The sequence below is a fragment of the Lithobates pipiens genome, unplaced genomic scaffold (genome assembly GCF_037356315.1).
Source record: "Lithobates pipiens isolate NorthernLeopardFrog02 unplaced genomic scaffold, aLitPip1_a1.2 Scaffold_16, whole genome shotgun sequence".
In the NCBI taxonomy this organism is placed as follows: Eukaryota; Metazoa; Chordata; class Amphibia; order Anura; family Ranidae; genus Lithobates; species Lithobates pipiens.
The window spans coordinates 281,661,942-281,687,935 of record NW_027507748.1 but is presented as its reverse complement, the minus strand read 5'-3'; the positions used below and the strand labels follow the sequence as shown (position 1 = coordinate 281,687,935).

The 25,994-nt window shown below is 39.6% G+C and overlaps 1 protein-coding gene across 5 annotated transcripts in view; it reads right to left on the bottom strand.

The window, feature by feature from the left end:
• Nucleotides 1-25,994, bottom strand: part of TRAF3IP3 (TRAF3 interacting protein 3) — a 143,833-nt gene that overhangs the window by 12,280 nt on the left and 105,559 nt on the right. For all 5 annotated transcript variants that reach the window (XM_077481513.1, XM_077481512.1, XM_077481515.1 and 2 more), the window contains exons 8-11: nt 13,420-13,491; nt 12,600-12,740; nt 6,556-6,693; nt 1,138-1,282 (exon numbers count right to left, since the gene is read on the bottom strand). In XM_077481513.1, the coding sequence (XP_077337639.1) occupies nt 1,138-1,282; nt 6,556-6,693; nt 12,600-12,740; nt 13,420-13,491 (496 nt within the window). The remainder of the gene's footprint in view (nt 1-1,137; nt 1,283-6,555; nt 6,694-12,599; nt 12,741-13,419; nt 13,492-25,994) is intronic.

The window sequence follows — 25,994 nt, the reverse complement described above, 5'->3', positions numbered from 1 at the left end:
CACTCCGCATTTAACCCTTTGATCGCCCCTGATGTTACCCCTGTTAACCCCTTTCCTGCCTGTGTCATAAGTACACTGATCACTGTATTGGTGCCACTGGTCCCCAAAAAGGTTCACTTAGTGTTCAATTTGTCTGTCGCAATGTCGCAGTCCCGCTATAAGTTGCTGATGGCTTCCATTATTAATAAAAAAATCAATTTCATAGTTTGTAGGCGATATAACTTTTGCACAAACCAATCAATATACACTTATTGGGATTTTTTTTACCAAAAATATGTAGCAATTTCATGTTGGCCTAAATTGATGAAGACAGATTTTTTTTACATTTTTTTTATTGGATATGGTTTATAGCAGAATGTAAGAAATTGACAATTTTGTAAAAAAACAAAAAACTGTTTTTTTTTTTATTCCAACACAGAAAATAAAAACCACAGAGATGATCAAATACCACCAAAGCTCTATTTGTGGGGAAAAAGAACATAAATGTTATTTGGGTACAACTTTGCACGACCGCGCAATTGTCAGTTAAAGTAATACAGTGCCGTATCGCAAAAACGTCCTCGTCATGGGGGGTAAACCTTCCAGGGGGTGAAGTGGTTAATATACAGTATATGTTCCATTGTAGTAGTCCGATTTATTAAAAGGGGTAGAGGGTCTGCTTTAAGTGAGCCCCTTGCTTGGACAAAGCAAAGGTTTACTATAAGATTAGATTCATACTTTGCCTGGAAAAATGCATGCAGTTCTTGTATTTATGACTTAAAATGAACTGTGTTTTGTCTGTTCTCCGTAACAAATCCATTTAAAAATTGGCTTGCTGGTCATATGGTACACTGCATTAAAACGCAGTATGAAGGATTTCATGCGTGTTTTTTTTGCCCTACCATTCGTTATAGTCCCCAAAACGCACTACACTGTGCAGTTACAGTATATGAATGGGTTTGATTGGTCTGCATGACATACAGTATCTATGCTTTCTGCAATGACTTCAGTAGATTATACTGCAGTCTTAGAACTGCTTAGATGTAAAAGCGGCCTAATCGTTTACTGTATGCAGATGTCATTCAAGTGTCACAGTGCGTCGTGGTAAAGTACATGGTACTGGACGTTTAAAAGTGACTTTTTCACATTTATAATCACCTTGTAAAGAACTCAGTTGCTCCTTCTGGATCTCACAGTCCTCCTGCAACTGCTCATTACAGGCCTGAAGTTCACTCCTCTCTTGCTGCAGAGTTAGTAGGTGATTTTGTAGCTGCTGAAGTTGTACATCTTGCTTTGTAACCCACTGAAATTAGATATAATTATCACAACATAAAGTTTGATTTACATTTCTGCCGTGTAGGTAAAAAGATTACTGTACATTCACACAAAGATTAACTATCCCTCTTGTACTCTAGATTTTTGTTTACATTGGTCAGAGGGCCCCAACCTGCACAAACTTTGGCTGAGCATTTCCTTTTAATGGCTGCAGTTGCTAAGTCACTTTGCATACACTTCTAAGTATAAAGAGACAGCCCTATAGAAGTCTATGTGGATCAACTGGATAGGCAACCAAAGCATTCTTCTCAGTACATACATTTAGTCAGGGCTTTTTTTTCTCAGAGAATAGGTGCAGGAACTCAACCATGCCCGCCACACACACATACCTGCCAAATGGCATTAAATAGTAGCTCTTCCCTCTGCATACAACCCCCTCCCTCCACTGCCCTCATTTTCTCCCCCCTCTTTAAGGCCGCTTTAACACAGAGGTTAAAACCGCCCGCTAGCGGCCAAATAGCCCCGCTAAAACGACGGTAGAGTGTCGACGCCCGTACCGCCCCAGTGTGAAAGGGGCCTAAAAGCTCTACCATCTGTCATATGTCTTACCTTGGTTGCAATATTAAGCTGAAACACCTATCCGGCTGTAGTACCTCCCTGCATACTATGCTATACTACAGTCACTTGCAAGGGAGATCATGCAGTAGGTGCATCAACAACTGGTCACCACGGAAAAAATGGAGACCACAGAAGGTGCAGCCTACCACACAACCTCTCCTGCCCATGACTGCACTGAACCCTGGGCACCTGAGATAAGATACCACTTGTAAACGCAGAAGCTGGACTTCAGTGTTACCAAGTGATAGTGGTGAGTAGAGAGCAGAAGACCTGAGCCAGAGGTGGTGGAACGGAGTTCCCCCTAGTTCCTGCTGAAAAAAAGCCCTGTATTTAGCATCAAGAACATGAGTTTGCATACAAATTAATAATTTAAATTAAATTAAAGTTAGAATGAATGCTCTGTATTTGTATTGATACAATATTCCAAAATACTGTTCCATCTAAATAAAGTAACTGCCATATTGTAACAACACAACCAATGCTGTCCTTAAGATATTGAACTCCTATTAAGACCTAATATGCTGTATCTGACATTGCTGTCAATGTGGTATGGCTTTAGGCCATTAGGATTTGGTAGTGATAAGGTTTCTCCAGGCTTCTAACTTGTATGGGTAGAGATAAGAAGAGCCACTCTCTTTCCCCTGTCTATGCCTGCTTAGTGAATCCCCATAGACCTCTATGATGCCATCTTTCAACCATTCGCTTAAAAAAAAAAATGAAAACAACGAATGGACATATCTGGCTTGCTAATAAGGTAATTTTTATATTTGGAATGATGAAGCCACTACATGAGAAAGTACAGAATAATAGTCTTAACACAAGGGAATGGAGTGCTCCCAAAATTTTTTTGGTATCAAATATTTAAAGACAAACTATAGTGGCTCTTGGTCATTCAGATTTTTTTTGGCCACACGGTTTGAAGCTCAGCCAGTTCAGCATTTTCAGCATAATTGTTGCCAGTGGCTGCTATAGCTGCTAACAATATTTACTGTGTGTTTTCCTGGCTGGGACAGCTCCCCCCACCGGGAGAACACAATAGCTCCTTAGAGGGATTGCCCCACCAATACGGACTTTGTTGAGGGGGCAATTGAGTGAGTTTCTTCCCTGTAACCCGTAGTTGCAGGAAAGAAAAAATCACACCGTCTATGGCTGGCTTAAAATGAATGTATGGTTTACTTTTAAACTACTTGTAAGACTTTATGATAAAGCACTATGGTGTGAAATACAACTGCTACAGTAGTTTTGAGCTATAGATTAAATAAATACATCTTCAGGTGTTTGGATGTCACTGTATTATTTGAGGGTAGGTAAACAGGCTCACCTCTGGCACATTACGTGTTTTTTGTTTTATATATTCTGGGGAGTGCATGTTCCCCCTACCCCTAACCTATATTCTATAATCAATAAATACACATAAAGCTGTTAACGTGGCTTAGAGTGCAGAAAAGATATCCGCTTAGTGGTGAGGCTCTGACATAGCATGTGGGGGGTCAAACTGCAATCATGGGGAATATTGGACAATTTCTGCCTTCCAGCAAGACCCTACACTAATAAATGTGGTACAACTTACCAGAGCTGTTTAGAATGCAGAATATTGAGACATCCGAATCCTCACAAGGCTCCATCTCTCTATCTACAATGACATACTTTTCTACTGACCAGACAAGGGAGTAGGCACTACAGATAGTCTGACTGTTGAAGATGATACAGCAATGCCCAAGATGACAGATCTCAGCTGTCATCTTGTACCTCAAGGAAGATCTTTGCTCATTCATGGACTGTCTGTGGTGGAAGAGGAAACCAAAACCCACAATGAATTCACCTTGCAGGAGGTTTGTGTTGGCAATTTGTGTTCTCCACTTTCAGACTAGGCCTTTTCTGACACTTTTTGTTTACAATCAATATTTTTTGCTAGAAAAGTTCCTAGAACCCTTAAACATTATATATTTTTTTTTTTAAAGAAGGGGCCCTAGAGAATAAATTAGTGGGTTTTTAATTGCTTTTTGTTTATACAGTATTTGCGTTTGTGTATACGGTATTTGTGCAACGGTTTTTCAAATGCAATTTGGAAAAAGTTAACTTTTTAGAATTTTAATGCAAAAAAATAAAAAAATACATAACCCAATTTCTTGGTAAAATATAAAAGATGTTATGCTCTGTAAATAGATACCAAACATGTCACACTTTAAAATTGCGCACACCTGTGCAACAGTGAAAAGTAACATAAATTTTACTAGCCATAAACGACGCATTAAAAGCCTTTACAAGTAGATTTACATGGGAGGTCTTGTGCTAGAATTACTTATCATGATCCGACGATCACGGTGATACCTTACATGTGTGCGATATTCGCGCGTTTGTGGGACCGACGTATGCATTCACAAGGAGTTTTAAAGGCAGAAGGTTTTTTATCTTAATGCATTCTATGCATTAAGATAAAAAACCTTGCGTGAAGCAGCCTCCTCAGCACCCCCTAATTACTTACCTGAGCCCCATCTCTCTCCAGCGATGCCCACAAGTGTCTAAGCCTTCGGGACACTCCTCCTGATTGGCTGAGACACACAGCAGCAGCGCCATTAGCTCCCATGGTTGTCAATCAAAATCAGTCAGCCAATGAGGGGAGAGAGGGGGCAGGGCCAGGTTGTGGCTCCGTGTCTGAATGGATACACGTGCTCTGACTCAGCTTGGGTGCCCCCATAGAGAGCTACTGGCTTGCTATTTAAAAAAAGAAAACGAGACTTTACAATCTCTTTAAGGCCCCTTTCACACAGGACTGTCCGTATTTAGCCATCCGCTTGCTCAGCGGGGATCGCTCTGTTGATCCCCGCAGATGACTCTGTGCAGGGATGGACCTGTCAGAGTCCGCTCTCCCCTATGGGGGGGAAATTGGATGATTACGGACCGCTTGTCCGTTTTTATCCGATCCACCAGACAGATACAAAATAGGGTTTGCATCCGTCTGGATTTTGTGCAGATCGGATTGGGGCAGAATGGATGTCAGCGGACATGTTGCCGCTCCATAGAGCTGTATGGAGTGACTGTTCAGATCCGCTGAAAAAACTGACAGGCGGATCTGAATGGTCCGCATGTGTGTAAGGGGCCATACATCTCTATCCTGGCAATTCAAACTAATAAATACTAATAAAAATAAAAGATCAATATTTTTGGGCTCATTCACATAGGCATAGAGGCCCAAACATTGCGAAGAACCATTTATGTCTCCATAAAGCCATGGAACTACTTTGTTAGTCAATGGAGACGTAGCAGCTGTACAGACTCACCTGCACAATCTAACAATTTGACAGGTATGCAGGGACTGTTGCACAGTGTATGTGTTCAGGGCCATGCGGCCATCCCTGCATGCCTGGTAAATTCAGTTATCTAAGCGAGTCTGTATGGCCGATGCCTCTCCACTGACTAAACACAGACTGCCTACATGCAGTTCTATGTTGCTCTGGACACATAAATAAATAGCTTTTCATACTGTATGGGCCTCTGTTCAAGTGTTCATAAGCCTATAGAAGCCTTTCTTATGTAACTAGCACTTTTACACTTCCTATCCTGTTCTTTGACAATAATATCTGCCTTTTTATGGTTAGTGGATTCACAGCAACATTATGTTCATCATGTTTCGCAGTTGTGTTCCCTGCTTGTCATGCTTAATCTGAAAACATGGCAATTAATCCTGTGCACTGGTAAATAGGGTTGGATGCAATGTGATAGGTCAGATGAGGGGACACTTATCTAGGTTGATCAGGTGGCTTTTTGGATGCCTAAATCACTGCTTTACTGGCCAGTAGAAAGAGCTGTGAGCCCCAAGCACATAGCCTGTATGTTCTTCACTTGGTGACTGGATGTCCGCCAAGCACTGCTGACGTCACTTCCGCTTTCCAGGGTGGTTAGCGTGGAGCTTCCCACACCATGAACAACGCGGAATAGCTGCTAATAACCAGGACTAACATCTCTACAGCAAAAAGGATTGCCAGCGGAGCCTGCACCACGAGCACCAGCACTCCCCTGGATATTTTAACCCTTGATGGGCATCGCCATCTTATGAACCTGCAAACCAGTAAGTCAAAAACTAACAAGTAATTATGTGACAGAACTACTAGAGTTGGCGCCTCCTACCCCCTTCTTATTCAACTTGGTACATTCAGCCTGCCCATACACAATTGGAATCTCAGCCAGTTTCTGCTGAAATGCAAACCATCTATGACTGGCCTTATGGCTCCATTTACACATGTGGATGTCAAAGTTGCATGACAAGTCGTTCCCCATGTTTTCCAATAAAACCCATTTATATATGCACAACTTAAAGTTTCAGCAACTTCAGAGTAGTTCATTAACTACTTTGGCCTGGCTTTCATGCAACTTGAGGGCCATAGACATTAAATGTTAACCCTCAGACGTTGCATGAAAGCCGTACCTAAATGTTATACAATACAACTTGTGTGCAACAGTTGTCCATCATTATCACTGGTCAAAGCCAAAGTCATATGCAAGTGTGAATGAAGCCTAAAGTGGTACTGGATAGATCCATACATAGAGTAAAGAAAACAATGTTCATATGCATATATGTAGAAATATGCACACAGATATTTATTTATGAAGACAGAGCACGCCTCCATGTTTTATAATCACCAAAGACTTTTTTGTAGCACACAAGATTGTTTTGGGATATACCTTAAGCTTACTCTGCAGAACATTCATGTCGTTCTTCAGTTCACAGTGTTTGCTGCTAAGTTCAATCCAGTCTGCTTTTAATTTTTCGTATTCTTCTTTCCACAGTTCACACTCATCTGTTGATACTGCTAAGGACATCTGAAAGATAATCTCCATTCAGTCAGTAACTATAACAAATACAGGTAGCATGACCATGGTCATTTATTCAGTCACTGCAGTCAGCTTACAACAAGCTGAAGTCCAATAAAACCATGTAAAAATAAACTTGCACAACATTTTAGGAGGGCACAATATTTTTGCATTTGGAGTTTTCCCATTAAAAGAACAGGAGAGGTTACATAGTAGGTGAGGCTGAAAAAAAAGACACAAGTCCAACCTATGTGTGGACACATAGGTTGGACTTGATGGACTAGTATGTGTGTGTGATTATATGTCAGTTATTACATTGTATATCCCTGTATGTTGCGCTCGTTCGGGTGCTTATCTAATAGTTTTTTTAAACTATCGATGCTCCCCACTGAGACCACCGCCTGTGGAAGGGAATTCCACATCCTTGTCGCTCTTACAGTAAAGAACCCCCTACGTAGTTTAAGGTTAAACCTCTTTTCTTCTAATTTTAATGAGTGAACACGTGTCTTGTTAAACTCCCTCCTGCGAAAAAGTTTTATCCCTATTGTGGGGTCACCAGTACATTATTTATAAATTGAATCATATCCCCTCTCAAGCATCTCTTCTCCAGAGAGAATAAGTTCAGTGCTCGCAACCTTTCCTCATAGCCAATATCCTCCAGACCCTTTATTAGCTTTGTTGCCCTTCTTTGTACTCACTCCATTTCCAGTACATCCTTCCTGAGGACTGGTGCCCAGAACTGGACAGCATACTCAAGGTGCAGCCTGCCCAAAGTCTGGTAGAGTTTTATCTGTGGAGTTGATCCCTTTTTTAATGCATGTGAATATTCTGTTTGCTTTGTTAGCAGCAGCTCGGCATTGCATGCCATTGTTGAGCCTATCATCTACTAGGACCCCTGGTCCTTTTCCATCCTATATTCCCCCAGAGCTTCTCTCCCCAGTGTATAGATTGCATTCATATTTTTGTCACCCAAATGCATTAGTTTACATTTTTCTACATTAAACTTAATTTGCCATGTAGTTACCCACCCCATTAATTTGTTCAGATCTTTTTGCAAGGTTTCCACATCCTGCAGAGAAGTTATTTCCCTGCTTAGCTTAGTATCGTCCGCAAATACAAAGATTGAACCGTTTACTATGGTCCACGTCAACAGAACTTATTTTGTACAGTAAACGTTTATGGGGGACTGTGTCAAATGCTTTTGCAAAATCCAGATACACCACATCTACGGGCCTTCCTTTATCTAGATCATGGGTCTTCAAACTATGGCCCTCCAGTTGTTGAGGAACTACAATTCCCATCATGCCTAGTCCAGTCTGTGAATGTCAGAGTTTTACAATGCCTCATGGGATGTGTAGTTTTGCAACAGCTGGAGGGCCGTAGTTTGAGGATCCCTGATCTAGATGGCAACTCACCTCCTCATAGAAGGTTAATAGATTGGTTTGGCAAGAGCAATTCTTCATGAATCCATGCTGATTACTGCTAATGATACCGTTCTCATTACTAAAATCTTGTATATAGTCCCTTATCATCCCCTCCAAGAGTTTACATACTATTGATGTTAGGCTAACTGGTCTGTAATTCCCAGGGATGTATCTCGGGCCTTTTTAAATACTGGCGCTACATTGGCTTTTCTCCAATCAGCTGATACCATTCCAGTCAGTAGACAGTCAGAAAAAATTAGTGGTCTGGCAATTACTTGACTGAGTTCCCTAAGTACTCACGGGTGCAAGTCATCTGGTCCAGGTGATTTATTAATGTTAAGTTTCCCAAGTCTAATTTTAATTCTGTCCTCTGTCAACCACGGAGGTGCTACCTGTGATGTGTCATGAGGATAAATACTGCAGTTTTGGTTACTGAAGCCCCCCGATTCCCTCGTGAAGACTGAAGAGAAGAATAAATTCAATACCTGCCATCTCCCCATCCTTTGTAACCAGATGTCCTTCCTCATTCTTTATGGGGCCAATATGGTCAGTCCTTTCTTTTTTACTGTTTACATACTTAAAGAAATTCTTGGGATTTTTTTTTGCTTACCTCTGCTATGCGTCTTTCGTGACTTTCATATGCTGTTAACCACTGGGCACTTAAACCCCCTTCCTAACCAGACCGATTTTCAGCTCTCGGTACTCTCACATTTTGAATGACAATTACTCAGTCATGCAACACTGTACCCATATGAAATTTTTGTCATTTTTTTTCACACAAATAGAGCTTTCTTTTGGTGGCATTTAATCGCCGCTGGGTTTTTAATTTTTTGCGATATAAATGAAAAAAAAAAGACTGAAAATTCTGTAAAAAAATTAATACATTTTTCTTTGTTTCGGTTATAAAATTTTGTACATTAGTAATTTTTCTTCATAAATTTTGGCCAACTTTTTTACTGATACATATCTTTGGTAAAAATAATCCAAATTGGTGTATATTATTTGGTCTTTGTGAAAGTTAGAGTCTACAAACTGTGGTACCAATCACTGAAAATTGATCACACCTGATGAACTGATGGCCTAGCTCATTTCTTGAGACCCTAACAAGCCAAGACAGTACAAATACCCCCCAAATGACCCCTTTTTGGAAAGTAGACATTCAAAGGTATTTAGAAAGAGGCATGGTGAGTTTTTTGAAGTTGCATTTTTTTCCCCACAATTCTTTGCAAAATCAAGATTTTTTTTTCCCTTTTTATTTTTTCACAAAATTGTTATATTAGCAGGTTATTTCTCGCATACAGCATATGCATAGCACAAATTACACCCCAAAACACATTCTACTACTACTGAGTATGGCGATACTGCATGTGTGAGACTTTTACACACCGTGATCACATACAGAGGCCCAACATGCAGGGAGCACCGTCAGCGGTTCTTGGAGCATAAAATTACACATCTAATTTCTTTACTACCTCTTGTAATTTTGAAGGCCCTGAAGCACCAGGACAATAAAAACGCCCAAAAAATTACCCAAATATGGAAATAAAACACCCCAATGTATAATCTATGTGGCATATCGAGTCTTTTGAACATGTCCTTGTTTCTACAAGTTTCTGGAAAACGTGGAAAGAGCATGAAAACGCATTTTTTTTTTTTACACAAAGTTGTCAATTTTTACAATATTTTTAACACATAGCATGTACATGGCAAAAATTACAAATCCCAAAACATTGTCTGCTACTCCTGAGAATGGTGATACCACATGTGTGAAACTTTTATACAGCCTGTCCACATATAGAGGCCCAACATGCAGGGAGCGCCATCAAGCGTTCTAGGGGCATAAATGTCAAATCTAAATTTGACTAACTATTACACTTTGAGGCACTGTAGTGGCATGGTTGAGCCATGAATGTGGATGGCTGGATATGGCTGAGTATGAATGAGATGGATGAGTATGGCCGAGTATGGATGGGATGGATGAGTATTGCCGAGTATGGATGGGATGGATGAGTATTGCCGAGTATGGATGGATGGATGAGTATTGCTGAGGATGGATGGATATTGCCGAGGATGGATGGATGAGTATTGCCGAGTAGGGATGGATGAGTATTGCCGAGTATGGATGGATGAGTATTGCCGAGTATGGATGGATGAGTATTGCTGAGTATGGATGGATGGATGAGTATCGCTGAGCATGGATGAGTATGTATGGATGGATTGATGAGTATTACCGTGTATGAATGGATGAGTATTGCTGAGCATAGATGAGTATGGATGGCTGAGCATTGCTGAATATGGATGGATGGATGAGTAATGCTGAGCATGGATGAGTATGGATAGCGGAGCATGGATGGATGAGTATTGCCTAGGATGAATGGATGAGTATTGCCCAGGATGGATGGATGAGTGCTGGAATGTGCACAGAACAGCGATGTGGGCAGTACACATCCAGCCCACAGCACTTGATCTCTCCCCTCTCTGTACGGTCTGTACAGAGAGGGGAAAGAGAAACCGGACGTGACGCCGATTTGTTTGCAATTGATCGCTCCGTCATTTGACGGAGTGCTCACGTGGTAAATGGCTTCTGAAAGCGGCCATTTACCATGATCCGTGATGCGCCTGGTCCAGAGCACGGATATTCCCGGGTGCACGCCCCATGGACGCCCTTCCCAGAATAAGCCGACCATGCTGCAGCCATCTTTCGTGTATGGCCCAAGCAGCATGTGGTTAAAGCAAATCCACCTCTCCTCTGTGTTCTTTGTTCCTAAGATTTTTTTTCCCCCAATTTATGCCTCCTAGCAAGGTTCGTAGTTTAGGGAAGTTGGCTCTTTTGAAATTCTGTGTCTTTGTATTCCCCTTATGTTTCCTATTTGTGGGATTTATATTGAAGCCAATTGACCTGCTGTTTCCTAAATTGCCCCGTATTTCCACATCCGTGATCAGGTCTGTATTGTTGGTAATCCGTAGATCCAGTAACGCTTTATTTGTAGTTGGTGCCTTAACCATCTGAATCATGAAATTGTCCTGCAAGACATTTAGGAACTGGCGAATGTGTGGCTCCCTCTGCTAAGTCTATGTCTGGATAATTAAAATCCCCCCATTATAACAACACTTCCCATCCTTGCTGCTAATCCAATTTTTGATAGGAGATCCGTTTCCCTCTCCTCCCTCAAGTTAGGGAGCCTATAACATACTTCCAGTATTATTTTCCTATGTTATAGTACACAAACTAAATGAATCAGAAAGTTCTACATTGTATCCATGCCAATCATTTGTCAATTGCTACAAAATATAGCCCATCCTTTTATTTGAGTTTTGATGAACGTCCCAAGCCCCCATTAAATCTTCCTACTCTGGTTCATCCTGCACAGAATCCTGAAAACATCTATCCTAAGTTTGAAAAGCTTTCCAAGCACTATCAGATTCCAGCGCAAGTTTCTCCATTTAGAAATATTGGTACATTAAAATTACCAGGGCAATTACTGAATCCCAACATTTTAAGGTTGTTGGGCATCACCAGATGCAATGAACACCAGCATTTGCAGCGTTGTATATAGAACAATGGGTATATAATGTTTAGGAGCTTGTATTTAATTGAAATTGCAAATGTATTTCTATGGAAAAAAAAAAAAAAACAATCGCTCTATAGTTCAATGGTCATAGCCAATGAATCCACTCACTGCCTTGAATAATCTTCTCCCTCAAATTGGGATCATTGAAGTAATTCTATCAAAGGAATTGTATTTGTCCCTATATAGGTTTTATAAAGAGATGTGTAGGGCACCTTCTGTATCCAGGTAATAAATAACTGTTAAACTCAATTTGTAGGGCTATGACACAAATCTTTCATAAGTTTATCGGTTCTTTGTCAAGTTCGGCTGTTTTTCATTTTACACATTCTGCCCCATCAAGCCAGTTTTTCAGTGCTATAACAGACATCTCTGAGACCCATAAGATGTACCCATCTAAAATCTAAACAAAATTAACAAATTGCTACTTGTGACCACGAATGAAGAAGAGAACTAAGGAGCTTACTTATCTCTCTATCCTCTATCAAGTATGCATTGCTGCACTATGCATAATGCAGACCCATCCCAAAACAATAAGCTGCAGTGCAGTCAGTGGAGCCCTATGAAGTTCTCTCTGTATAACGGAGCAGAGAGAGCACTGTGACTGAAGGAAAGCTGATCATTTGACTTTGACAGACAGTCCACTGACGGCACATTTTTAAAACACACCGCTATTCTATACAATTGTGCGGTGCAGAAATACCACTGCTTTTTAAATGTAGTCATTTTTGTGAAATTACAAAACAAAATATATTTAGTTAACCACAAGAAAGGTATTGCTTACATTTCTACTTTCCTGTTACTTGCTATAAGATTTAGAGATTTCTCAGAATGCAGTTCTGGCTTTTTTTTTTTTGCCTATTCTATCATATTTTAAAAATATAGGTTTTAGATATTTCAAGCCATTATGAATGTTACAAACCTGAGTATTCTGAATACGTCTTCCCATTGCTATTTTGTCATCTGTTAATTTCTGAAGGGATTCTTTAGCCTTCTGTTCATACTGCTGTTTGTTTTCTTCCATCTCCATCAAAATCTTTTTTATCCCTGTCTTTGGAAAGTTCTGCGAAGGCAAAATAAAATGGTACATTATGTTTAAATGTAGTTCATCTTCATAAAGTATACATAATTACATCATATATTGTGCACTCATTGTAAATGGGAAACTGTACTCCATATTTTCCAGTTAAGCCAGCCATAGCTGGTTCAAGATTCGAACCTTGCAGTGTCAAACTGTATTTCAGACTAATATTTTGACAGACTGCTGGCAGGCTGCACGTGTGCCTCCTGGGTGCCCAAAAATGCCAGTTTTTTTTTTTTTATACTACACAAATCAAAAGAAAATAATCAGCTTTTCCATAAAGAATAATAATAATAAAAAAAAAAGAAAAAAAAATGGCATTGTTTTAATATCAAAAACAAGCATACACTGTATATCTAGTTAGAATTTTAAAAAAATGCCAGCGTAAAATGAGATATGCACAAACCAAAGATGCATCAATGCAAAACAGTAAAAGGAAATCAGTCACAGCTCAAAGAAAGAAAACATATGTGCACATCTTTTACCACAGGTTTACCACAATTAAACTGCTCCATAGATTCTGGGTAAACACTGTCCCTCAATCTCTGGGCTCAGAACTAGTGCCTTCTAGAAAACTGATCTTGCTTATGCAGAAGTCAGAACATCACATATCAGTAGTATACATAGATAGGCAATAGATTACTAAATTAAAGGAGTTTACCTGACAAGAGAAAAACAATTGATTTTCAAGATTTGCCACCTTACACTTTAATTTGTCTTCATTCAGCTGGGCCTGCAAGACATTAAAATGCAAAACACACACCTATTAATGGAAGAGCCATTGTTACCAATCCTGGACTACCAATTACCAAGACACTTATTTTACATCTGTGAGCCAAAACACATAGAAATACTGAATACTTGTCAACTCACCTGCTCTGCTACGGCAGCTCAACTTCAAGATCTTAATTTTTTTTCAACCAAGCTTCCTGTCGGCTAAACTTTTGTTTTCCTGTCACACATCTTGTAAACCCATCACAAAAGGAAGCTGTGAAAACCTACTGATATATGTGCAGACTTTTAACTCTTTCACACACATGGCAGATTTTTGCATCTAGTACAATGTTTTACTTGATTTAACGATTATACTCAATCTGCTTCCCCCACGCAACTGATGCTTTTCATCGCTCCAGTAGCTTAAATTGTCTTCTTAGGTTTTTGTATGAGAGTTGCCATAGTTTTGCAATACCTCCCAAAACTACATTTTGGGCTTCTCCGAGAACAATTCAGATTTGCTAGAACACCTATCAGTCTCCTCATTTTGTGTACTTCTGTGTCCCCCATGGCTTTAGGTTATTATTCCTGCAATTTTTTTTGGCCATCTGTATTCCATTGGGGAGACTTCTCTTCAATTCTTGCCCCATAGCCAAGATGGGAATTGGGAAGAAAACCCTCCAAAGTGAGGGAATCCCTGGTTGTCACCAGAGCCGGTGCCCTTATTGGAAGATTTACTCTCGATTCCTGTTCTGGTGACAATCCAAAATTTGGGATTTTCTTCAACTTTCGGCAATAACAGTAACCAGGACAAATAGAGAGGGTGTTCTAATGCCTTTCCACTCCAAACGCTCAAATGTTTTGCCTTTAGTTATACTTTAATACTCCAAATAAGCAACAGCAAATCTGTCATCACAGAAATATGCTGCCATGGATTAAAATGTTTGAAAATGCTATTTGCTAATTGGGTAAACCTTAGGAATCTGGTGAGGATAAGTAGATTACCATGTGAAAACATTTGCTCCGATCTGCCCAACAGGTGGATGCATACTGTATGCATTTATGATCTATTGTTGCAAGTTGTAATGATATGAAGTAGCTACAAAGTCCTTTGGAAACATTGCATTACATTTACGTCTGGGTGTATGTTTGTCTATATCCAGGCATGTGTTTTTCAAATATCAAGGTCTATGGACAGGAGTGTATTTAACAAATATTTTTTATTTTTTTGAATGATGTAACATAATTTAAAAGTTTTAAAAAAGGTATATATTTTAAGGTCTGTGAAACATTGTTATTGTTGAAGTATTTCAGAATAACCCAACCCTCGAGTCTACAAAACTTAGGTCATGCATTTTAAATGAAAGCCTAATGCAAGCCAAAGCTTCTCTGTCTGGAAGATTGAGTACTCGACTGTGCCTGAAGATCTGCATGTACATAGTGCAGCTCCTGGACTTTTGGCAGCCAGAGGCCTATTTAAAGCACAGCAGAACTAAGCATTGCTGAGTGACTTTTGTGATCAGCTTTTGTGACTTGATTAAATGACTGACAACTTGACTAACTATGTAACTTGTGACCAGCCCTGCATCTTGATTGTCCTGTGGTTGACCCGGCTTGCCGCCCGACTCTACTTTATCCTGATCTCTGGTTGCTGACCTTGCCTTGTATTCATCACCTGCATGCTGTTTTTGTACTTGCTCTCATCTGATATCGACCCTGGCCTAGTTTCTGACCCTATACCTGCCTACTGAATGGTACATTTTATTCCCAGTTGTTGGCTTATTTTCACAACAGCTTTGACTCCTGCATCTGCAAGTTCATGTGCTCCATTGGTGTGTTAAAGTGGTTGTAAACTCTCCAAAAAAAAAAAAAAGTGTAATTTCCGGGTTTGCAGGCTTCGGCGCTGTGTTTGGCCGGAACTGCATGAGCTGCCGGTCATGGCACATCTCCTGAAGAAACGGCATGAGCAAGCTGTTTCTTCAGTGTGCATGTGTGCCGATGACGTCGGCACATGTGGATACAGTGAATATCTCCTAAACAGTACAAGTTTAGGAGATATTCACGGTACCTACAGGTAAGCCTTATTATAGGTTCACCTGTAGGTAAAAGTGGTAGTACAGGGTTTACAACCACTTTAATATTCTGCACAAGTTCCAGTCTGAACATTCACAGCATCCCAGCAGTATCCAGACTGTTGTCTGATCCCCCATAGTGTCAGGATCCACTGTAGGCACCTCTTGTCTCATTAAATCATATTTCCAACTCCAGGGAGCATGTAAAGGAAGCCTTCTTGTCAGTTTGGGCTTCATCAGGTATGCAAGACTCATTCAGATTTTAAATTGCTGTCTATGACCCCACTGGAAGGATACAAAAAAAAAAGGAACAATGGCAGCTGCTCTGATATGTTTGAAACTTGGTAGGTGCAATGGGCAGGATAAAATACAGTGCATTGGAGAGCTGTCCCCTTACCTTCAGTGCTAGTAATGGGAAGTCTCTCCAGTGGTCACAAAAACCATCTTTCATTAGTAGTGTGTGGAAAAGTTTATACCTCTGTCAGTATTTGATTACTATCCCCTCTTGCCCCAGTAACCCTCATTTCCCCAAGTTCTTGCACTGGCACCCTGTGTCTCAATGTAGACAAAGAACATGTTTGGAGTAAATTGTTTGTAAAATATGATTATATACTATAATCGCAAGTGCCATCTAGTGGCTATCATGTGTTTTTTTTTCCTGGAATATCTCAAATCAGGAAAAATACAGGCCACTAGATGTCATTTACAATCATAGAAAGCAATTACACAAAATGTGCAAATGTTTGTCCCAGTCGTAAAAACAATTTTTTTTTATAAACAGACTGCACGGAGTAGGGGTGTCCAACCCACTGCCCATGAGGGCTATGCATGCGGCTCAACACAAAATTGTAATTTTGCAGCTATGAATGCGGAGGGATACAGTGTTTGGAATAGCACCTGCAGAGGTGGCTGGCACCGATAAGCCAGGCTACAGCACGTCTGTAGGGATGCTGTGGTTGGCACAGCATCGGCGGCACATGCAGGGACTCCAGACACAGTAAGTGCCAAGTGTGGCTGGATCTAGGGGGGTGCTATGGTGGGCTGCACCCCCCCAGATTTCAGTTGCACCCCCCAAAAAACCCCGCTCGCAACCCACACTCTACACTGTGCCCAGCAGTCCATCATCCCTGCACTGTACACAGCCTGAACACATGCCACTGTTCCTATCTATTAATTTTCAACATAAAAATATAAATTGCCCATCTATTTATTTTAATTCTAGCAGGACTTCCACATCATCGTAATAGAAGACAGAACCCAAAAAAAGAAAAGTTGGGGATGAAGAAAGGGTACATCATCTATATCCCCACCCTATTAGATTGTAAGCTCTTCTGAGCAGGGCCCTCTTAATCCTCTTGTATTTCATATTATAACTGTATTGTCTTTTTTTTTTTTTTTATATTGTAAATCGCTTTGTAAACTGTTGGTGCTATATAAATTCTGTATAATAATATTATTATTAATATCGATGATCGTTAACTTGTCATTTGCAAGACAATTCCTCTTCTTCTTAATGTGGCCCAGGAAAGTCAAAAGGTTGGACACCCCTAGCATAGAGTGTTCAAAGTTATGTATTGCAAAGCCACAAAGTTAGCCTTCATTCACCATAGAAATTGGAAAGCTTGTAGGTGTGCATGCTTTGCAGTCAGCAGTTTATTTTTAATTAGGACATCACACTTTGTTTTCTACCATTTACTTAACAACGCCAATTGATCTGCAAAACTTACCATCCCGCTCTCAAAGGAGCAATAAGATGGAAATCGTGTGGTATATTCCAGTGTGTCGAATTCTTCTTACAGTGCTCCTACTTAACATACTGCTATGCAATTTTTCAGTTTACAGTAATCTATTTTAATCTTGCTACAGATGTTATAAGGCATCAGATGTTTATGAAGCACTGTAACCTGGAGCAATATATACACATAAAGCAGACATTATAAAAGGGTCAGAAAGAGCCAGAAGGAGACGGGAACCTGGAGAGACATAGAAAGAGCGTAGTCAGAAATAGGATGAGTAAAAGAAGATACAGTTTATTTTAGCCCTCACCTGAAACCACAAAGTTTGTATAACAGTTGTACACAAAGTAAACTAATAGTTTGTATCCTGCAGTTACAGTTAGACACATACTTTTAACCAAGGTTAAAATGTATCTAAAGCCAAAACTTTTTTTTTTCTTCCTTTTTTTAAAAGAGTAGTAAGGGTTTAGCAAACGTTTCTGCATCCCTTATTAGTAAATATTTACTATTTTTCCTGGTAACTGTAACCAGTAACAAAAGTAAATCAATGGGGATACTTGTTCTGATGACAACTGTCTAAGAGGGTATTTCCCTCACTTACAGTGCCTTGAAAAAGTATTCATACCCCTTGAAATTTTCCATGGTTTGTTATGTTACAACCAAAAACATAAATGTATTTTATTGGCACATAATTGCGAAGAGGAAGAAAAATGATAAATTAATTTCAAATTGGTATATATAATATATATATTTTTTATTATTATTATACAGGATTTATATAGCGCCGACAGTTTACGCAGCGCTTTACAACGTTGCGGTAGACATTAAGATGCAATACAATTTAAGACAAAGGGAATCAGAGGGCCCTGCTCATTAGAGAATATATATATATATATATATATATATATATATATATATATATATATATATATATATATATATATATATATATATATATATATATATATAAGTTTGGCGTGCTTTTGTACCTTTCGCTGCAATTACAGCTACGGGTCTTTTTGGGGATGTCTCTACCAGCTTTGCACATCTAGAGTGATATTTTTGCCCATTCTTCTTTGAAAAATAGCTCAAGCTTTTGTCCGATTGGATGGAGAGTGACTGAACAGCAATTTTCAAGTCTCGTCACAGATTCTCAATTGGATTTAAGTCTGGACTTTGACTGGGCCATTCTAACACATGAATATGCTCTGGTCTAAATAATCGAAACCATTTCATTGTAGCTCTGGCTGTATGTTTAGGGTTGTTGCCCTGTTGGAAGGTCCACCTCTGTCCCAGTCTCAAGTCTTTTGCAGGTTTTATTTTAAGTTTGCCCTGTATTTGGCTTCATCAATCTTCCTGTCAACTCGGACCAGGTTCCCTGTTCCTGCTGAAGAAAATAATCCCCACAACATGAAGTTGCCACCCACATGTTTCACAGTGGGGATGGTGTGTTCAGGGTGATGTACAGTGTTTTTCGCCATACATAGCATTTTGCTTTTAGGACAAAAAGTTACATTTTGGTCTTATCTGACTAAAACACTTTCCACACATTTTCTGTGTCCCCCACATGGCTTCTCGCAAACTGCAAACAGGATTTCTTATGGCTTTTCTCAGCAATGGCTTTCTTCTTTCCACTCTTCCATAAAAGCAAGATTTGTGGAGTGCACGACTAATAGTTGTCCGATGGACAGATTCTTCCACCTGAGCTGTGGCACTCTGCAACTCCTCCAGAGTTGCCATGTGCCTCTTGGCTGTTTCTCTGATTAATGCTCTCCTTGCCCTTCAGGTGGACGGCCATGTCTTGGTAGGTTTGCAGTTGTGCCATACTCTCTTCATTTTTGGGTGATGGATTGAACTTCGTGAGATGTTCAAAGCTTGGAATTTATTATATATATATATATATATATATATATTTTTTTTTTTTATATAACCTAACCCTACTCTAAACTTCTCCACAACGTTATACCTGACCTGTCTGGTGTGTTCTTTGGCCTTCTTGATACTGTTTGTTCACTAAGGCTCTCAAACAAACCTCTGAGGGCTTCACAGGACATCGGTATTTATACTGAGATTGAATTACAAATAGTTAGACTCTATTTAGAAATTATAAAAAATGCAATTGGTTCCACGCCAAGCCACGCTTTTCCAATACTTATTTGTAAAAAATTTGAAAACCATTTATCATTTTCCTTCCACTTCACAATTATGTGCCACTTTGTGCCTCTTCTGCACACCATCAGCTGGAGGACAATGGCGACCATTGTCACTATGTGCTGCCTGGCTTGAGGTAATCTATGGACTGTATAAAGCTTTGTTTGTGGTTGAATTATGGATGGCTGAACTGTGTGGTGCGTGACCTTGCTCTGCGTGCCATTTACACGCTTGGCATTCATGTGAATGTATCAATAAATGAAGATGTTAAATACAAACTTTGTATGTGTTTGATTGACCATCCACTCAGGATTGGTTCCTCTAATGGGTAAGTATGCATCTTCAGGTATACTAGATTTAATGATGACTGTTGGTTTTTGAGAATCTCTTATATCCGGATGTAGATATATGCTGGTATAAGCATGACAACTGTGGTATTATTTAGTATAATCCCTGTTTTCTCCTGCGTTGGTTATTTGTGGTAACATCACACCACATGACTGTAGTTTCACACTGGTGCCCCTGTATTAATCCTTTTGTATAGCAGAGTTCAGTAAGTATAGTGGAGGCTATGCTAGCCTATGAAAATGGATATGCAGTTTATCTCAATTAACAGACTGTGGAATTCATTCCCTTCTCCGTTTTGTTTTCTATAGCCTGGTCCTCTTATATCCCCCATGATTACACAGAGCCTCCCCACCTATATCTTTCTTGGTGTTTCCCTTTGATGTTTTTCTAGTGAGCTTGGTGGGAGATTGGATCACGACAAACCATGATATATGGATTATTGGTAATTGTTCTTTTTGTTTGGCTTGTGTGTTCGAACTGATTATTAATATTTATACGGTTTTACCATTATTAGAGCTATATGAAAACTGGTGGTCCAAAAAACCCCCTGATATTGGCGAAACCTGTCGGGACATGGGATCTAATATTTATCACCATCCAATATATGGACACCAGTAATTAGTAACATGATGGATATTATGCTCTGCTGATGTTTTTTATTGAACCCTGTATTTGTTCCATGTAATAAAATGATTTTATATAGTACTGTATCAGTTTTTGTTTTTGGCACTGTCCTAATCCCAACCATCCTCCTGTTACCATTTATTTACCAGGGATGATGTGCCGGATAGTATAGGGCAGGGATATGCAATTAGCGGACCTCCAGCTGTTACAGAACTACAAGTACTATGCGACATAGCAAGACTGACAAGCAAGACAGAGGCAGAGGCATGATGGGACTTGTACTTTTACAACAGCTGGAGGTCCGCTAATTGCATATCCCTGGTATAGGGCCACCTAACCTGTTCTCCAAGTATCTATGTGCCACTTTGTGGTGGTCGATCACATAAAATCCCCAAAAAATACATTTACGTTTTTAGTTGTAACGTGACAAAATGTTTCAAGGGGTGTGAATACTTTTTCAAGACACTGCAGAAGAGATTTCCTCTCATATCCTGTTGTGCCTGCACAATGAGTATAAGGGGAAATCTCCCCAATGGGATACACATGAGAAATAAATCTGGCAGGGTTTTCAACCCTTCTCTACTCTATCCAAAAAAAAAAAAAGAAGCTCTCAGAGTAAACATTATTGCAGAATGCTCCATGAAGCTGACAGCTTTATTGCAAAAGAGAGGGGAGAAAAAGGGAGTATGACAGAACACAAGACAGCAAATTGTACTCACCTTTCCGTAATTTTCCTTTCCTGGTGCAAATTCATGCCAGCATACACTGGGTTGTGACTCTGCCCCCACAACTTGATAGGACTGGTTAACAATACGTTTTCAGCTAGGCCCCAGCACAGCATTCTCTGTAACTATCACCTCAAGTGTGGGAATCTGTATGCTGCCATGAAGATGCACCAGGAAAGGAAACTTACGGAAAGGGGAGTATGTAATTTTCTGTTTTCCTGGCGCATCATGGCAGCATACACTGGGAAATAACTCGCCAGTCAGGTGGGTGCAAGGAAAAAAAAAATTATTAACCGGGACTAGCCTGAACAGATCTGCCAAACTCTACTCTCGTAGGCTGTGTCGGATTTATATGGTTTTCCTAGATGACCATGTTGCCGCCTTACAGATCAGTTCCAGAGAGACTCTGTAATACGCTGCCCAGGAGGTTGCCACTGCCTTTGTAGAATGCACCCTCAACCCCTTTGGAGTTGGACTCTGTAGGATTGAGTAGGCCTTCATTATGATCTTGATCAACCAATAGGATACTGTGTGCGATTATGCCACTTGCCCACTTCTGGTCTTGTGGGGATCACTAGAAGGTTTTCCGCTTTTCTTAATGGTTCAGTGACTGTAAGGTATGCCTTTATGTTTAATGCAACATCTAGTGGATGCAGTGTTCCTTAACCACTTCAGCCCCGGAAGGATTTACCCCCCTTCCTGACCAGAACACTTTTTGCGACTCGGCAATGCGTCGCTTTAACTGCCAATCGCGCAGTCGTGTGACGTGGCTCCCAAACAAAATTTATGTCCTTTTTTTTCCACCAATAGGGCTTTCTTTTGGTGGCATTTTATCACCTCTGTGGTTTTTATTTTTTGCACTATAAACCAAAAATAGCAACAATTTTGAAAAAAAAAAAATGCATTGTTTTTAACTTTTTGCTATAATAAATATCCCCCAAAAATATATAAAAAAAAACTTTATATCCCTCAGTTTAGGCCGATACCTATTCTTCTACATATTTTTGGTAAAATCGCAATAAGCGTTTGATTGGTTTGCGCAAAAGTTATAGTGTCTACAAAATAGGGGATAGTTTTATTACATTTTTATTAATATATATATTTTTTTTTTACTAGTAATGGCAGTGATCAGCAATTTTTATCATGACTGCAACATTATTGCGGACACATCAGACAATTTTGATACATTTTTGGGACCATTGGCATTAATACAGTGATCAATGCTATAAAATTGCATTGATTACTGTAAAAATGTTACTGGCAGTGAAGGGGTTAACCACTAGGGGGTGGGGAGGGGTTAAGCGTGTCCTGGGCAGTGATTCTAACTGTCTGGGGGATGGGCTAGCAGTGACACGACACTGATCGCTGCTCCTGATGACAGCCTTACAGGAGGTACATTTCTTTTTTACATGTGTGCGCTGTAATATTTTGTGCAGAATGCTGTACACGATGGCGCCTTCCACCCAGGAGAAGCTGAACCTGGCTGGGCAAATGCGGTAAGAGGTAGTACAGGATCCATCCAGTCCTAATCAGGTGAGAACAAAAAGGAGAATGCTATGCTGGGGTCTAGCTGAAAACTTAGAGTTAACCAGTGCAATCGGGTTGTGGGGGCAGAGCCACAACCTGGTGTATGCTGCCATGATGTGCCAGGAAAAGAGGCTTTCAGAATTCACTTATCGGGAAGGGGAAAATAGTGTTAAGCTAGCCATACACAATAGACTTTGAAACGAATGTTCCTACCAAAATTCTCAGAATGACTTGACAAATGTCATTCAAAAATACTTCAAAACTCTATTTGCTTTTAATGTTACATTTTTAAAAGAAGAGACTTTCCTGAACAAAAATATACTGTTAAAAATTATTTCGTTTGAGAAAGTTCCTTCAAATTTCCTTGTCACTGTAGTCAAAAATGAACATTGATTTGACCTCACTAACAATTACAAAATCGAAACGAGCATTCTTAAAACCGAAAATTCTGAATGAAATACCACTAGTGTAAGCCAGCTTTAGGGACAGGTTTTCTAAACTATTTGATCATTTGCTCCATACAGCAGCTTCCAGGGATATTGTAGTGAACCCACAGACAGAAGATTAAGCCAAAAAAGTCAGGCGGTTACACACAAGACCTAATTCTCAGTTTCTCTGTCACATAGTTTGGTTGGCTACCTTTGCATTGCTCAGATATTTGAAGAGAGAGCAAAGACTGTTTTGAATTACATAACAAAGTCATACTTTTGTTGTCATAAACTGAGCAGTAATAAGTTTGAACATCAATTGCACCAGACCATTTCTGATCTCTTGCACACAAAAAAAAGATTTGTCGGAAAATGTCCTTGCAAGCAGGTTGAAAAGGTATTACACTTGAAAACAGGAACATACCTTCATGAACATCACACAGAAGAACACCTTTTTAGCAACACGATTGGCACAAATGATATATTTCACACATACTATATATATAGATATAGATATACATACACACACACACACACACACACACACACTGATTAAACAGTGACCTGGTCCTGTATTCTGAGCACATCATGGTGAATAAAGTTGGAAATTTAAATATTGGTACAATTCAGCAGTAAAAAAAAAAAAAATATTCTATATATAGGATGTATAAGGATGCTACATGGGCTGATTACAATCTATACAGCTCTATCAGTATGCACAATTGCGTCTTTTTACAAAGGATGCTAGCCCATATTACATTTAAAACAGTTTTAGCCACATTCAAAATTATACCCATTACTCTCTCTTTTAATCTTGCACTCAATCTTTAAGGTCACAGCTATATAATAAACATCTGATACGTGCTGCTATCAATTACAAATCCTGGAAGTGGTTACAAGTGCCATTATCGAACTCCTGGGGGTGCACATTAAAATATAAGGTGAAGCGAGTATTTTGTATGAATTGTACCCTCTATGCCCTAGATCTATGTCCAATATCTCAAACAAGTATTTAGCTTCTAAAAGTGCTGATAGACCATAAGGTGTAGTTAGGCATGCAAACATAATATACATACCTTTAACCCCTTTATGCCTAAGGGCAAAACAAATGTTAAGAACAATTTTGCAACTTTGACATGTGTGGGTAAAACTACATATCATCTTTGTGCATCCAGGGGATTATACCTTGTTTTTTTTTTTCAGGACAAATTGGGCTTTCATTTGGTAGGAAGTTGTAATGGATATCTCCTGATTTTTTATTATCAAAGGAAAACTGGCCCAAAATAGTAAAACTTTATTTTTTTTTTAATTTAGCTGTATATTTATTATTACTACCATAATCTACCAACAAAAAACAACCCAAAATAAATTCTTCTGCTCCAAACAATCGCAGCGATACCACATATGTGTATGTTAGTTGTTGTATGTACCCGTAGTACAGCCCAGAAACAATAGTGTGCATTTTGCTTTGTTTGTTTTTTTATCCTACCGAAAACACACTGACACTGATTTCAAAAATGTTTTTTTCTTCTTTATTCCTGCCCAAAATATACTGACCATGACCTTTGACCCTTACTTGACCTAAACACTAACCCTAGCACGGACCCAGATCAAACCTTGATCTAGGTATTTTTTCTTTATTATTCATTTTTTTTCCCCCCACACTGTTTTTTTTTTCCCCCTCTCTGCAAGAAGAGAGAGAAGTACAATGTATCTTTCCTCTCCATTCACAGAGAGAGAAAACACAAGGGCAGGCTTCACAGTGACTGATCATTGTGGTAGCTAATCAGAGGCTATCACAGTGATCAGGTGACCCTGAACCAGGAGTTCTGGGTCCTGATCGTTAGTACGTGACCCGGGGCTCCAGGTAAGACAATGGTCTCTGTGCTGGGAGTGGCTGTGCGGTGTGCTTCTAGCACAAGCACAGATATGCATATATGCGGCCCCACAGAAAAAAATCCATCAGTGGGGCCGCATATATGCATACTGTTAGTATGAAGGGGTTAAATACCTGAAATTCAAGGCCATTTGCAGGAATCCAAAAGTTCATGTTTATGCCCATGGAGAGGATCAGAGGATTGAAACCTCCAAGAGACAGCAGCTTTTCTCAGGGAAAATAGTCATTTGACAAGATTTTCTTGGCACCTCAACTGTCAATTTTCCTGAAAACCGTTGGTCAGTGGTGCCTGTGGGTATCTATAAACAAAAGATCATAACTGGAATTTTCCAAAACCAGCAACTGTCATCTTGAGACTATGAACAGCTTTAACCACTTCAGCGGTGGATGGTTTTAACCACTTCCTGACCAGGCCATTTTTTGCAATACGGCACTGTGTCGCTTTAACTTGCTTTACCCAAATAAAATTGACTTCCTTTTTTTCCCCCCATACAAATAGAGCTTTCTTTTGGTGGTATTTGATCGCCTCTATGCTTCTTATTTTTTGCGCTATAAACAAAAAACGACTTACAATTTTAAATAAACAATATTTTTTTACTTTCTGCTATAAAACATTCCCAATAATTTAAAAAAATAAAAATAAATTTAGGATAATATGTAATCTGCTACATATTTTTGGAAAAAAATCCAAATAAACGTATATTGATTGGTTTGCGCAAAAGTTATAGCGTCTACAAAATAGGGGATAGATTTAGGGACTTTTTTTAAATTGTTTTTACTAGTAATGGCGGTGATCTGCGATTTTTAGTGGGACTTCAACATTGCGGTGGACAAGTCTAACACTGAGTGACAATTTTTGGGAACCAGTGACACAATACACTGATCAGTGCTATAAAAATGCACGCATTACTATATAAATGACACTGGCAGGGAAGAAGTTAACACCAGGGGCGATCAAAGGGTTAAATGTTCCTTAGGGAGGTGATTACTGTGTGGGGCAGTGTCACACTGAAG